At 42.1% G+C, this 15581-nt stretch overlaps 1 protein-coding gene across 2 annotated transcripts in view; it reads right to left on the reverse strand.

The window, feature by feature from the left end:
- The window catches only part of RIPOR2 (RHO family interacting cell polarization regulator 2), a 98754-nt gene that overhangs the window by 6283 nt on the left and 76890 nt on the right, over positions 1 to 15581 (reverse strand). For both annotated transcript variants that reach the window (XM_075062872.1, XM_075062873.1), the window contains exons 13-20: positions 14904 to 15088; positions 12923 to 13091; positions 11130 to 11265; positions 10009 to 10170; positions 8867 to 9025; positions 7213 to 7415; positions 3108 to 3191; positions 1122 to 1212 (exon numbers count right to left, since the gene is read on the reverse strand). In XM_075062872.1, the coding sequence (XP_074918973.1) occupies positions 1122 to 1212; positions 3108 to 3191; positions 7213 to 7415; positions 8867 to 9025; positions 10009 to 10170; positions 11130 to 11265; positions 12923 to 13091; positions 14904 to 15088 (1189 nt within the window). The remainder of the gene's footprint in view (positions 1 to 1121; positions 1213 to 3107; positions 3192 to 7212; positions 7416 to 8866; positions 9026 to 10008; positions 10171 to 11129; positions 11266 to 12922; positions 13092 to 14903; positions 15089 to 15581) is intronic.

Genomic DNA, 15581 nt, shown 5'->3' on the forward strand with positions numbered 1-15581 from the left:
ACATGGTACCAAGGCATTGCAGCAGCTATGTGGTGGAAAGGGAAGTTTTGCCAGCTGAGCAAAGAACAGATCAAGCCTTTGACCTCTGAGGCGTGTGGCAGGCAATGTGGGGTTGGATGTTCCCGCTGAAATGATCACCAGTGAAACAGTTAACAATAAACACCCTACTGAGATTAAAAGGCCAATTTACATCTCACAGATTTATCGTTTCTAGTTGTCTGCAGACTCAAAAAGACCATCAACATACACTGTTCATGTTTGGAAGGATTTCTTCATAGCTGCGAGGACTAGAGATACAATTTTCTTAACAATTAAATCTTTGATTCTGGAAAGAAGTTCAACAGGAGGGATTGGATTCCCTGGCTGCAAAACCCCAGCATACCCAAGAACTCTGGTTATTAATATCCCTTTTCTTTCTCTATACTTTTCCCTACCCTATATACATTGATCTGCAAGGTAAATGAGATAGACTTGATTGCTCTTGCTTTGTGTCCCAAGGTTAATTCTATTTGGGTTTGAGAAAAGAAGGCCAAATTTGGGGCTATATAGAGGGGTTAGTAACATGCTGGTTTGTCATGGTGAGTATATATCAGCGTAGTTTACTGGCTGAGGGCACAAGGGGAACAGAGTTGTAGGGAAACCCCCCCCCCACCAATAGGGCCACGTTAGAAGATGTAAGTTGGATCAAGGTTTCTCAACGACTGGTCCATAGACTGGTGCCAGTCCCTGCGATCTCCCTGACAGAGTTTACAAAGGCAGCAAGCTGGTCCCTGGTATCAAAAAGGCTGAGAAACACTAAGTTATAAAACCTACTTCTTTCCTCATTTTACTTTGCACAGGATAGGCCTTTATGGAACTTTTAATATTTGTGGTCCAGGTTGCCAGCAAGGTATTTCTGTTCTCAACCATTTTTAGCTTCTCTTCTTCGTCCTTTTTGTATGATTCCCCACCCTCTGTTTTTTGGTCCAGTTTCTTTTGGTTTCTTTTTCTTCCTTTTTTTTTTAAGCTGTTTGAGTCTACAGGTCCAGTTGTATTTTTATTGTCTTAAAATGTGCATGTTTCTTGGCTGTGTTAATTAGATACTGTATACAACAGTAAAATAGAACAGACACACAACTCACCAAGAGAGAGAAGGGTTTCAGATGCTACTTTTCTGATTTCTTCACTGTCAGATTGGCAGAGCGTAACTAGCATTTTAATACTTTCAGTAGCCTAGAAAGTGAAAAAACATGTGTTGACATTACCAGTTACTATCTATTCGTATTCTTGAGTGGGTATTCATAAACCTCCTTCTCCGCATCTCTCTCCCACCCCAAACACATACAAACAGTGAATTGCATCTCCGTGTTTGAGCTCAATTTGTTACTTTCCCAGAGAGCAAGGAGTAACATTTCTGATGCAAAAATCTCAGACCTTTGGACAAAGCAACAGTTGTGATTGTCCTTGCCATGGGTGCTACAACTGTGAAAGTGGTGATGAGTGGAACAGAGATGGGTGCTGTCCCATCACCCCAGAAAGAAAGTGTTTAAAGGAACATAGATTATGTGGCTTCAAAATATGAGATGACTTATTCTATTTTTTTTTTTTTATAAGTTTAATGTGATGTCTTTTCGAAATAGCGATTCCCTTCTCTTCTGGTTCTTATATACTTCACCCATCACTGTAGTATCTGAGCACTTTCCACTTGCGCATTAAGCAACATAACTATCTGTCCTGGTTCATTCTCTCCCATCTCCTCCCCAGGAGGAGAATAGCAAAAAAACCTAGACAATGGGGTAGGGCTAAGGTTAGGGTGGGTGTGGAGGTCAGCTAAGAGTAAAATCTCAAGTGTTTCCATTTTCCATTATGGGCTGATTTTTCACAGATTTTTAAAGGACCATTAGATCACCTGGGGTGACCTCCTGTATAACATGGGCCTTTAATTTCACCCAGCTACCCCTGTATTTAGCCCAATAACTTGTGTTTGGATAAACTATATCTTCCCAGAAGTCCCCAATCTTGATTTCTTGTAGTTTGCTCCAATGGTTAAATCAGCCTCACTGTTAAAAATATGTTTCAGAGTAGCAGCCGTGTTAGTCTGTATCCGCAAAAAGAACAGGAGTACTGGTGGCAGAGGGATCACCACTCTGTAATGACTATATCTCATGAAATATAACTTTTTTTTTTTGGATGGGGCACCTACTGGAGCTACCTAACTTCAGGGACCATATGAGGGTTCAGGGATTGAGAACAGCTAGTATGTCTTCATCTCTCTCTCTCCCCTCCCCCTTTTATATTTTTTGGCTATGTCCATTATAATTTTGCTCAAGAAGACAATTTTTTTCCCCTCTACCAAGACTCTGTACTCTGTACTTTTTTTTTTATTTTCCATGTAGGACATACCCTCTATCGCCTAAGAGAAATAAGATCCTTTTTATCAAGGCACAAAGAGACAGATGCCTAATGCATAGTTACACATCATCAGAAACTGATTGCTTTAAAAACCAAGATTCTAAACAATTCAGGCCAACAAGCCATTTGTAAAATATCAGGGCACAAAATACAAAATAAAAAGCAATGCTCATGTTGCTGCTGCTGCTGCTGCTAGCATCTTGCTGTATGTGCATCTCTGTGCTCAAGAGGCTCTATTGCAGGGATTCTCAAACTTCATTGCATCGTGACCCCCTTCTGACAACAAAAATTGCTACATGATCTCAAGAGGTGGGGACCAAAGCCTGAGTGAGCCCACCTGAGCTCCATTGCCCTGAGCCTCAAAGCCTGAGCCCCAGTGCTTGGGGTAGGAGGCAAATATGAAGCCCAAGGACTTCAGCCCCAGGCAGGGAGTGTGTAACCTGAGCCCTGCCACCCAGGGCTGAAGCTGAAGCCTGAGCCCCCACACCCAGGGCTGAAGCCCTTGAGCTTCAGCTTTGGCTCTGGGTGGTGGGGCTTGGGCTCCAGCAAGACTAAGCCAGCCCTGGTGACCCTATTAAAATAGGGTCGCAACCCACTTTGGGGTCCCAACCCACAGTTTGAGAACCGCTGATCTACTGAATAGAATCTTTACTTTGTTCTCCCATGGAAGTTCAAAGCAAGAACAAAGTTCAACCACTGATTGCATCACATTTTACCTGAAGGCATTTCAGTGCCATGCAAGCTGCTTTCTGTAGGTGGAGGTTAGGCTGTGTTAGCACTTCACAGTAGTAAATTAAAGCCTGGAAAACAGAAGGATACCAATTAAGATGTTTTGTAGCTGTGTTGAGCAGAAAAGCGAAAGTAATGTATGTATCGCTACATTTCCAAACATGCAAAACCAAATTACCTAACAATGTGGATACGGGATTGAAAAGGAAAAATCATCATGTATTGGGTAATTGGATGGCTCTGGATATGATAATGGGGTATATCACTGATTGGCCTCTCTGAGAAACTTCCATCAAGGGCACCAATTATTGTTGATTGCTTTAATATGCACACTTTCTCACTAAGAACTGGACCAAGACCACTAGCTCTTCCCATGAATACATCACAAAACTTGGGCTGGATTTCACATGAAGTAAGTGGGTCATGACTGAGACTGAGCTGCTCTCTCCCTTTTTAAGGTGGTCCCTCTAGGCCCAGGGGTAGTAATGACTTGGGGTCACTAGTGACCTAGGCTGGACTGGAATGAAAATGACTATCACAAAGCTATCAGAAGCTGCTAAACCAAGTTCACAGCTCAGTTCTAGTAATGTTCCAGTCACTGCTAAACAAACAAGAATCTGCGTTAGTAGCAAATCTCAAGAGCGGGCAGCTCCTAGTGAATTCTAGGGTGTTTTGATACAAGCACCATGGCGCCTTTTCCTTTCAGCAGTGAACCAGACATAAATGCAGCAGGCCTGTGCTAGGAGAAGAGGACACTTTTTTTGTCCATTGCAGAAGAGGGGCAAGGTAGCACAGATCACTGATATTGCACAATTAGAAAATGAGGAAGGATAAAATAGAGAGAGACTGAGGAAAGAGAGAATAGAGGGACAGATGAAGATGACCAAAAGGAGAATGAAAATTTTTCTTTCCCTTTCTTTTGCATTCTGTCGTTTCCCCCGTGACACTAAGCACCCCTGTATTCACACCCTCCACACTCTTATAATAATCTTAGTACAAAACAGGCCTTGTGAGGTATCATTTGAAAACTAATAACTGACTGATTAATATTTTCACGTGTACACAAGTAAAGGTATATGCTAGGCTTATGACTAAAGTGTGTTTAAACCAAGCATTCCAGGGGAGTTGGTAAACAGGTCTGCACTAGACAAAGGAACATGTTTTTCCTATCTGTGAGTTACTTCCAAAGTATTCTGAAAGACAATGAGAATGTATTTACTTATCACCTAAACAGATCCATCAAGTTAAAGGGTGGAGGCAAACCTCACACTAAGAAATGGGGTAGGAGACATCCAGCAGAAGAGGGACGCTTGGTCTGGGTTTTACTTGTCAAAGAGTACATTGCAAAAGGTTTACTAGTCTAAAGATGGTGGGTGGGACTTCAAGCGATAAGCAGTTGAATCAACCGATTGTATACAATAGTACTGTGTTATAAAAGTGTACAGAGTGAGATCTTTTATGACATGCTGGTGATTAATATCATGTGAATTATACGCACTAACACTATATAAGGCGTTACTGATACTCATTGATATTAGGGTTTCCAATCTGGGGAAAAACAGGTTCTCTCCCAGGCAGGAGAGAAAGGAGCTGTTTATCTGTTGTGATGAGGTGTTCATCCCACACATCAGACTTGGGGGGATTAAGGTAGGCTAGATGGGCCAATTAACTGCATAGGCTGCACCTGGAGGGAAGCCAGGGATCTATAATGCTTAATTAAGGATGAAGCTCACCTGGGCAGGAACAGGCAGGGCTTCTATAAAGCTAACATCAGAAGGGGGTGGCAGACAGAGAATCTGTAGTCACTCTCTGCCCGAAGAGAAGAATGTTAGAGATTGCATGGTCTGGCAAGAAGCCCCAGGGGAAAGCAGCCATGGGGAGCAAAGGAAGCTCAGACAGGTGGCAAACCCACAGGTGCCAGAGGATAGAAGGAGGAAGTAGGACAGAGCCCAGGAAAGGAGCACCTAGGTCTGAGAGAAAGTAGTCCATGGTTGTGGAGCATAGGGTCTGTGAGCTGGAACTTGGAGTAGATGGCAGGCCCAGTTTCCCCAACCAGAAACTGGGGAAGTGGCACAGCCTTGGACATAGGATGGAAGACTACCTGGAATAGCTTATCCAGAGAGACATTGACAGACCCTGGAAGGGGAGGACTATAGTGACCCGGCTGGAGGGCCAAGTCACGAAGAGCGAACAGCTGTGTCACAATGAAGGCTACTACCCTGGTTTCTGAAGTGCAAGACTGAGACAACAGGCTGAGTGACTGCAGGAAAGGGCATCCAACCAGTGGCAAACTAATTCCCAGATTGGCCATGAGGAGGTATGCCAGCAGTGAGTAGTGGTCCTATCACACCTGTCTTCTAGATAAATTAAGCATGGTGGAATCAAAACAATGGAAGCCTCATTTACATACAGGAAGATGAGAGGCCCATAGGAAGGGAATAATGTTATGAGCTCATCCTGCATCTTGAAATAGTCATAGAACTTAGGAAGATATAAGCAAGGACAGAAGCCATCTTTGGCATCCATGAGTAGAAAGACAAGAGACCAGAGCTCTTAGCATGCTGAGAAAGATAGGTCCGTCAACTAAGCTGGGGCTGAAGTCTCTGGAACTGACTATAGGTGAGAAGCCTACTTAGGAAGACTGTGGAAATCAGCCCCTTATGCTTTTGTAGAAGGTCATGACTGAGAAAAAGTTAATTATGACCGGTGAGAGAAACCACCTTGAACAAAACCCATGTCTTACTCTGTTAAGTTTAGATGCATGTTTTCACTTTCATTTGCTTGTGACCCTTTCTAACTTTATTCCAGTTACTTGGCATCACTCAACCTATGACCTATTATTCATACATTTGTTTTAGTTTTACTATGAACTAACTCAGTGCAGTATTAAATGAAAGGGTGTATTTATCCCAGGGAAGTGGTAGGTTATGTTTTTAGAAGAACAAATGGATCTTATTATTTATCTGAACAGTCCAGGAGAGGGCTGGATGTTCTACAATACATGACTTGAGCGAAAATTGGGACAGGGAGCTTGTCAGGGTCACTTTGCTGGTTTTGTAATTAAAGTTGCTGGAAGGCAGAGTGGGGCTATAGACAGGATGCTAGGGTCAGAGCCACTGTACAAGGGCTGTTTAACACAGAGACACTCAGGCTGTGACCTGCAAGCTGGTAGGCTGGCTGTGAGCAGCCCAGGCTAGGAACTACAACAGCAAAGCATTGTGAAGTGCACGTTGGGTTGAAGGGCAAATAGTGACGCAACCTCTCACTGATCCGGATTGCTGTTCCCACCCCCTCTGGACTCATCACACCCTCCTCCTGTTCTGCCCCCTCCTCACAACCAGGGTACCCAAGAATGAACTTTCACTGGGGTAGAAGCAGAAATGGGGAAGGGTATTGCAGGTACAAATGTCAATCATTACCTCTCCCTTCTCTTTAGTTTACTTGTTTACACTGCCTTAATTTCAAATCATGTTTTAACTAAAGTCTTTGATCCAAATTCCTTTTATCACCTAATTAGGGACCATGAAGCTGATTGCTGGTCATCAGCAATTCCCTTCCTCTAGAAATTGTGATGCTGCCCAGATCTTACCACCATCTCTTTCCAAAAGGGCAGTGCTTGAAGAATGGCTCAGCAACATTTCAACAATCACCAGATCAACAACCCAGCACATCCACTAATGCTGAAATATGATAGATGGTTGGAGAATACAGTGCAAACCAAATAGTTTTAAATTAGTGACCAGATATGATTGTGACAGGTATCAACAGGCATACCTGCATGTTTGTATATTATTGTCAGACTTGGTGAAGCAAGATGGGTGAGGTAATGTCTTTTATTGGACTAAATTCTGCTGGTCGGAGAGACAAGCTTTTGCACTTACACAGAGGTCTTCTTCAGGTCCAAATAACATAAATCAAGTAAAAAAACATTACCTCACCCACCTTGTCTCTCTAATATTCTGGGACCAACATAGCTACAATAACACTGCACAACTCTGAGGAGATACTTTACACATTAGCTGGAACATGATTATAAGGTCTCCTATGTTGTATGTTGTTTTTTCAGTTAGGTATTGTTCCTCTGTCCCCTACCTTCTCCCTGAAATGCCTGTTTTTTGCTGAAGCTGACAAGAGTAGTGTCACAGCCTCGCCAATTTCATTTTTATTTTCAGTCAGAAGTAAAGCCAAGGACTTCAGTACTTCCTGCTGAGGTGGAAGACTGCTGGAGGTTAGCTCAGCTATATTCTGTAGCAGTTTTTCATCTTTTAATGTCTGCAGCTTCTGAACCACTGAGGCTAGAATGTAAAAGAAAGAGATGTCAATATTCTCCTTTTGTTCATTTCTTCTCCCCATGTATTACGTTACTCCTTTTCACTTAAAACAGCTATCCACTGGCACAAAGAGGTGAAAAAATCCTGCTTCATTGAGTTGCCAGCATTGCAATGCTCTGACTTGGAGTGTTTTGATTTTTGGGCTGTGTATCGCAGATACTCTTGCTGAGAACTGGCATACATTCTCAACAGGAGTAACGTGTGGATGTGCTAAATTGAATGTTAGGTATCTTATTCCCAGCCCAAAGTGAAATAATCAAATCTTACTGCAGCTAGAAAACCCAAGTTCTAATCAGTGATTGTAGCAAGGGAAACTTAATATCTTACGGGGAGAGTTGAGTTTGAGGCATGTTTTCCTTAGGCATGTTCTGTATCTAAGACCACATGTCTTGAGTGGCGTTTACACTGGACACCGATATCTGATTATAGTAATAGTGATGTTATATTGGTTATGAGTTTTTGTTTTGTTTTAGAAAAGTGACTAGACTCATGAGAGTGAGTGTCTAATAGCATTGGCTTCAGCCAGCCACATTGAGAGCAGGTTTTGTGCAAGCTTCTCCACACAGCCCCATGGAAGCACTATGTGGAGAGGCCTTGCTTTGAATCAGATCTTCTCCTCTGCTATATGTTGGTACCAAGGACATCATGTGCCAGTTTTTCCTGCCCACTTATGTCCATCTCTGCTGACAGCCCCTGCTAACACGCCTCAGTACTGAACATCTCTCCTATCCCAGTCCTTTGGCCTCTGTTGAGTAAAAGCTGGCAGCTATGCCAAGATGTGCTACTGTGTCATGTAGAACAGGGGACTAGGAGGAGTCCATCAAACTCCATTTCAGATGCACTAGATTAACAACTGAAATTCACGTCTCCAGGAGCGAAAGTCTAGAGCATGATGGGCTGGATCCCAACAGGTGCCAAGTATCTGTTGCCCTGTTGAGTTCACAGGGCCAGGTCTTCTGAAGTGCTGAGCACCTCTGGCAAGGCACAGAGTTTGCTCAACTTCCTCAGCACTTCCCAAGAGGGGCTCGGCACTTCATGAGATCGGTTCAAAAGGGATGATAGGCACAAAGAGACTGAAATCAGTAAAAGCTGTGGGCACTCAGCACCTTCCAAATTTTGGGACCAAACCAACATTACCATCCAGCCCCCAAACATTAGTTCTTTCTACACACTTGTTTTTAATACTTATGAGCATGTGCGGGGGTGGGTGGGGGGAGTGTCAGTTGGACATACCCGCCCCTTTCTTCAGTATACACATGTGCCACTGCAATCCTATTCAAACACCCAAAGCAGTTGTTTCCCTCTTTTCCCTGTTAGTTAATGAAAAACCAGCCCAAGGGCTGCATTGTTTTATCTGCTGCTCAAAAGCACCTTGACACACTTCCCTTCTTCCAGCCAGAATTTGAACACTTTACCTTCTTTTGCAAGTTGCAACAAATAGCTTCCAAGGTCACTAACACCGTTGCTGGCAAAATAATTGTAATACTGAAAAACTGTTAGGATTTCAGAGGGCAGACTGGATGAGAGGACTGGTTCTGTTTGGTCGAGGATCTGAGACAGCAGGATTCTGAATACTACGTGCAGCGGGAAAAGACAAAGGAACATTGTATTAACAAGAGCAAAAAACTTTAGGCAGAGAAAACACTGCAGTTAACTTGGTTTGACACTTTAAAACATGAAAGAAAGGCAGAACTTAAAAAAGACAAGACACCTCCCAGCATCAGTATTTCTAACCTTCACTAAGGGCAACATTGTCCTCTGTCTGGTCCTCGTCTGTGTAATATCTGAGCTCCTCAGAATCATTAATAGATTCTATCCTGATGAAACTGTGTGAGGTAGGGAAGAACTATTGCCAACTTCCAGAAGTGGAACTGACCAGTTTGTAACTTGCCCTACATCACACAGGGTGTCTGTGGCTGTGCCAGCAAATGAAACTCTTGAAGCCAATGCACCACCTTGTCCATTAGACCATTCTTTCTCTCCACCTGACAGTGCATTATTAAATAGAGGACCAAATGTCGTGCCCAGTTGCACCTCTGTAGTACCACTGAAGTCAATGAAATTGCTTAGGGGCAGGAGTTGGCCTGGAGCATGGATCTTTTGCTATTTTATGTTCATACGCAAAGCTTCTATTGACATCAGTGTGAATTTGGCAGGCAGAACAGGCAAGAGAATGACCTGCGCGGTGCAAATAGAGAATTTCCCCCTAATATCTGACCAAATCAATGCACTATCAGAGCTAGTCATACTTTTTTTTTTTTTTTTTAAATAATCATGTGGACTTTAAAACAGTTAATTTCTTTAGGTTTACTGTTTTGGGCAAAATCTTCTGGCTTTACAAGTTGTGGCAAAAAAACCAAACATTTAAATCAGTTACTCTTAGGTAAGATTTTTGAACCACATCCCAGTTGACTTCTGTGGGAGTGAAGAGTTGTAACTGAAGATGAGCAAAACTTGGTCTCCACATATTGGCATTTTTCAGAAGCCCGCTACAAGACAGATTCTGCCAGATACACCTTGACTTATGGGTAGAAATTTTGTTTTTTGAAGAATCTACCTGTTTCTGCAAGTCCTGGGCACTCTTCATTCACAGCTGTGGCAAAAGTGACATCCAGCTGCTTTATCATCTTGTCTGTAGAGGTATGATACACTCCTGTGGGACCTGTGCACTTAGTCCAGAAAGACAGCAGTGATAACTTTTTATGAAATTCTGGAATTGCTGGGGAGGAAAAACAAAACCAGTGAAACAAAATTGCAGAGATCAGATTGCTGTGTTAGTATAACAAAAACATAAGGGTAGATAAATACTTGTTGCCACCCCACGACTGAGTAGTTAACTTCCCAATGCACAGGAAGTGCCAGCTCTTAGAGCTTTTAAGGTGTTTTGGCTTCCCAAAATGATGAAAGCAAGCTTGCTTCTGATCCAGTATTGGGAACTGGAAAATAGTTATTCAATTACCATTAAGTACCAAAGAGATGTGAGGTAACAATGTGAACACAGGACTCGGAACCACAAACTCCAGAATTCTAAACCTGGCTCTGGAGCACACTCCTTTTAGGGGAACTCACCTAAGTGCTTTGCCTCTGTTTCTTGCTCCGCAGAATAATGCTAACAATATTTGCCTAGTCCACAGTGCTTGTGAGGATTAATAATATTTGTAAAACTCTTTAAAGATGCTACAGAGCTTCTAAGTGTTAGTCAATAATGGTAATTAAAAGTAGTCTCCTAAACAAACTATTCAGAGACGGTTTCATTCCTCTGATCCTGTAAACTAGAGCTCCCCCAAATAATCTCAGCATTCTGGACAAGGAGAGGTGGAGGAAGAATCTGGCTTCTCAGAGGAGACCCCACACCAGTTGCTTTGGCAATATCCTTTACTACTGCAGCCATCTGCTTTTTTGTGTGTGGTAGAGGAAAGGAGGCACATTGGAAATGGCGAGCACCTCTCCCTTCTCCCCTTGCCTTTCTGGATATCCTACCTTAGCCCCGCCTGAGGTCTTCTGCCACCATCTTTTGACTGATACCAGTCACTGTCCATTTGCATTTGCAACTGTGTGTGTCAACCTTTAGTGCAATGGAATTTACTTAAAGTGAGACAAATCACTGCTTAGGAAGACACACACACACACACACACACACACACTTTCCAAAGAGCAATCCCCCTTACTGTTGCTTACCTTCAGTTACAGAGATGATGTTCCCCATGTTCTCACTGCTGATCTCTGCAAGATTCTCCACTACTACGATCTCCTTGGACAGTTTATCCAGGAGGTTTCTTACAACAAATGGAGTTTTACTGGAGAACACAATTTGCTAATAAAACAAGGGGAAAAAAAATAAAAAATTACTGAACCCTACTAAGAGTCCTGAAGACGTTTCATCTTGCTGAAATAGTCTGATCTGAATACAGACATTTTTAATCTAAGAACTGCAGCGAGAAACTGGTTGTTTGTAATTCAGAGGTTCTACAGTACACCTCCGGAATGGAGGTTGTTCATAACTGAACAAAACATTATAGTTCCTTCAAAATTTTACAGTTGAATATTGACTTAATACAGCTTTGAAACTTTACTATGCAGAAGAAAAATACTCATTCCCCCCCCCCTTTTTTTTTTAATAGTTTACATTTAACACAGTGTACTGTATTTGCTTTGGGGGGGGAGGGTCTCTGCTCCTGCCTGATTCTGTACTTCTGGTTCCAAGTAAGGTGTGTAGTTGTCTGGTCAGTTTTTAAACTCTGGTGTTTAACTCTTTAGGTTCTACTGCATAGTATCTCCTTAAAGCTTCTGTGTGTGTATGTTTCGCAGTTGATGCTCACTGTTTCTTAGGGGCCCAATTTTTATGCCTATACTGAAATACCTAAATACTCATTTAAATAGCAAAGTGCTGCTTTAGGCACCTAACTCCTTCCATAGAGTTTAAGACTAGGGCAGAGCATTAGATAATCAAGTCTGACCACCTGCATAACATGTGCAGCCTATAGAATTTCATGCAGTTACTCTTGTATTGAGCCCAATACCCTTCCTTATTCTATATGGCTGGGATTTAGCCCTCTAAATCAGCAAGATAATAGAAGCAGGACTTGATTTCCATTACAGCAGAGTGAGCCTGTGGCCACTGGAAATAGATGTTAACTCTGTCTGTGTGGGAATGAAGAGCCTAATGCAGTAAATGAGGCTCCAATATACAGTATTCCAGTGCAATAGGAAAACACTGATGTTCTCCAAAGGAGGCACCGTTCAGGAAGCAGAAGATCCTGGGACAAGTTTTTACTTTGGTTAGGGAGGGAAAACTTCCTGGAATGTATAACTATCCAGACTTGGTTCACACAGAGACTGGACTTCAGTGCAACATTCCACTGTGCTTCACACAGAGTTCAAAGCAAAGGTAGCATTTTACAGTTCCTGCATTTAAAGAATCATCTTGTTTTTTATACCCAAAATACCTTTTGTTTTTAAAAAACACATACATCTTGGTTGACTTCCAATGGCCTAGGGTTTAGCTAGAGTTAACAGTGAATGTATGGGCTTCCATGTCAGCTCTGCAAAGCCTAAGTCACATAACAAGGCAGCCCTGCAGCTGCTCTGAGTGTGGAGTGGAAGTCAGTGGCAGGATCAGTGCCAAGATTTGGGTTCAATGGGAAAGTGAATTGAGTGGTTTGCACTTTCTGTAGTGGACACCAATAGTTGATGTCACAACTGCCCTATAGTTGCAAGTCTTGCGCTCAGCTCAGAAGAGGGCCAGGACTGGCATAACATAGGTCTGGCAGCTCACGACTGACGCACATTAGAAGAGCTACATTTGCAGAAGCTTTCTTGGTGTCAGCCAGCCCCTCAACTGGTTCAGTCTAGCAGTACTCCTGCCTTGCTTTCACCCAGTACTAAATTCATCAGCAATTTAAACCGTAAGTAGCTGGCACACAAATGCCTCTAGGAATATTATAATAAAAATAACCCCAAAGCAGTTGTACCTGAATGAGCTGTGTACAGTACTGTAAATGCTTAACTATTGTGATATCAAGACTCTCATTCCCTGTGGTCAGTGGGAGAGGACTTCCAGCTACACTGGTCCCAACTCCTGTGTCTTCAGTCAAAGCTTCACTGAGGTGCCCTCTGGCTTCTGGGTGATCTGACCTGTAACTGTTAATGCAGGAAGTTGGGTAAGGAGTTGATTTTCTTCTCATGCAGACAGAGCACATTAACTCAAAATGACTAACATCAGGCACATGAAGAATTGCTGCAAGCAGTGAACTGTAACCAAACAGCCCTTGATAAGCCAGAAACCTTTTAATGAATACATCATATCTTAACTTGGCAGTAACATTGTGTAATGAAATGTGGAATGATTGTACACATTTAAAAGACAAATTGCTTCCACAGTGGTCTACTTGTTTCTCCAGAACAATGCCTCTTTTGTGGAGAACTCACCAAGAAGTCTTTGAAATTTGCCCTTCTTAGCACTTGTTATTTTTTTCATCTGTTGATATTATTAGTTACCAAATTGTTCTGGATTAAACTGCATTATTGATTTGTGGTTTCTCAAAAATTAAACCATTAAGAACTTTTTTCGGTGTTTTGCACGCACCAGATTTAATTGTCAGTAAAAGAAAACATAGCTGGAATAAGAGACATGATGGTTCCATCTGCTGTTTTAGGCATAGTGTGTATAACAAACAGTTCACCATATTTTTTCCACATGATAATACTTACTCTCACTGTGTTTAAATCATTTCAATTTTCTTGTTGTTGCAACAATGTTCTCTCATGCTTTGAAAATAGGGCCCGATTCGGACTTCCAATATGCAAACACATATTTACATGTTTTAAAAATCACAACACCTGCACAGCTTTAGGTGGACGCTCTAAACTATGCATTCAAATTCACCTAAAATCAGAGTAGGAACTGAGGCTGCTTTCAAAAATCTTCATTAGGGAAAAAAAAGGAAATCTTTTCATTTTAAGCTAGTTCACTTAACTCATTGCTATGGTGCTTATATAAGGCCTGACTGCAGGCAGTTTTGTCATTCACATCAGCAGGAGAGGGATGAATTTAATAATGCCTAGGTTAGCAAGCAACGTAATTTGCATAATTTATTTCCATGTTAAGTCCAAGGTTTTTTGGGGGGTGGGGGGGGAGTATGCAATGAGGTGGTTCTCTCCCCCACTCCCCATGGCAGAATGGTGATTGCTTGTTGTGCTGGAAAATCCCTTACAAGTGCTATGATGGGAAGTGGGAAATGTAGCTTCCCTTTTAGGAGACCGCGGTGTGTTCTTTGCTCCTTTTGCAGTCATATTTGCAGTGTGTAGACCTCTTGGGTCATGTTTTAGTTCTTCTCAGGTTACAAGTGTATACATGAGGATCTAATGATAAGACACAGTCAGCTTCACAAGGTGACATGACAGCACATAACAAACACACAACTACTTCTCTCACAAAGACAGTGGTGGAATGAGGGCAAGTAACATGCAGGGCCATGAACAAGTACCAGTCATCACTCTTGCATTCCAAAGGAAACCTACACCATGCAGTTTAAATCTGGCCCTGTGTTACTGTTACTGACAATCCTAATCCACTGCAAAGACTCACTGGGCTAGAGAGAAAAGACAGGGGTGGGAGGAAAAACAGAGGAATTAGTTATTAAATCCAAGCCAAGGAAAACCAGGTCCAAACCTATATCAAGGAAGAAGCTCTGCAGATATTAATCTCAGTGTGCCAATTTATTACACTTCCCTTTTGGGGGACAGAGTGTAGCTGTTTGAACAAGAAATTGATACCTGCATTTGCAGTGTTTCATGTGTGTTAACCACTAGAAAACCTCTTGATTTATAACTTCAAACATCTAGTTTCATCTTCCTTGAATAACGTGTGCACCAGGATCCTCTGTTAGTGACAAAGAACTAGTGTAGTGGCTTGCCTTGAGAACCGCAAGCTGGCTGTCACTATTGACTTACCTAGTCTTCTCAGTCTCAGTGTCTGAAAATACTGAGTCAGCACCTCCTCCACCATTACAAACCTCATCACCTCCACCATCCTCATCATCAAAGTCAGAGGTGTTCAGGAAATCAAAGCTTTCTAAAGCACTTTCAACTGTTAGACTGACACTGGAGGACCTGCTTCGGTTTACTGCTGGCTTGCACTGCAAAGGCAGAACAAAACAGTGAACACCAAAAATATATTTAACTACTGAAAAAAGGATAACATTGAAGTTTACAACTTTTTATATGCTTTAAAACTTAATTTTATTGGATTATATTAATTTCAAACCTTCATGAGAAATACAATCAAAGTCTACACACTGAAAAAGCTCCAGATAGAAAACATGTCAGGGCTGGGGTTCAACTCTGTCATACATTTCACTTAAAATCAACTGAAAAGATATTCAATGGCCGTAAAGAGGACAATCTGTTAATGAACATGTGGGAGGCTGAAAACGTAAGGCACATTCCATAGCAGTAATTTTAGGTACAGGAGCTTAATTACATGCATTCATTTAATCTGTACTGGGCCAAATTCATTCCTGGGATAACGCCAATGGAGTTTAAATATGGTATTAATTTGGTCCCATCTCTCCAGATTACTGTACAGGACTGGAAGCAGGAGAAAAACAAGACATTCCTCTATCAAATATG

Source organism: Chelonoidis abingdonii, chromosome 2 (genome assembly GCF_003597395.2).
Source record: "Chelonoidis abingdonii isolate Lonesome George chromosome 2, CheloAbing_2.0, whole genome shotgun sequence".
Classification (NCBI taxonomy): Eukaryota; Metazoa; Chordata; order Testudines; family Testudinidae; genus Chelonoidis; species Chelonoidis abingdonii.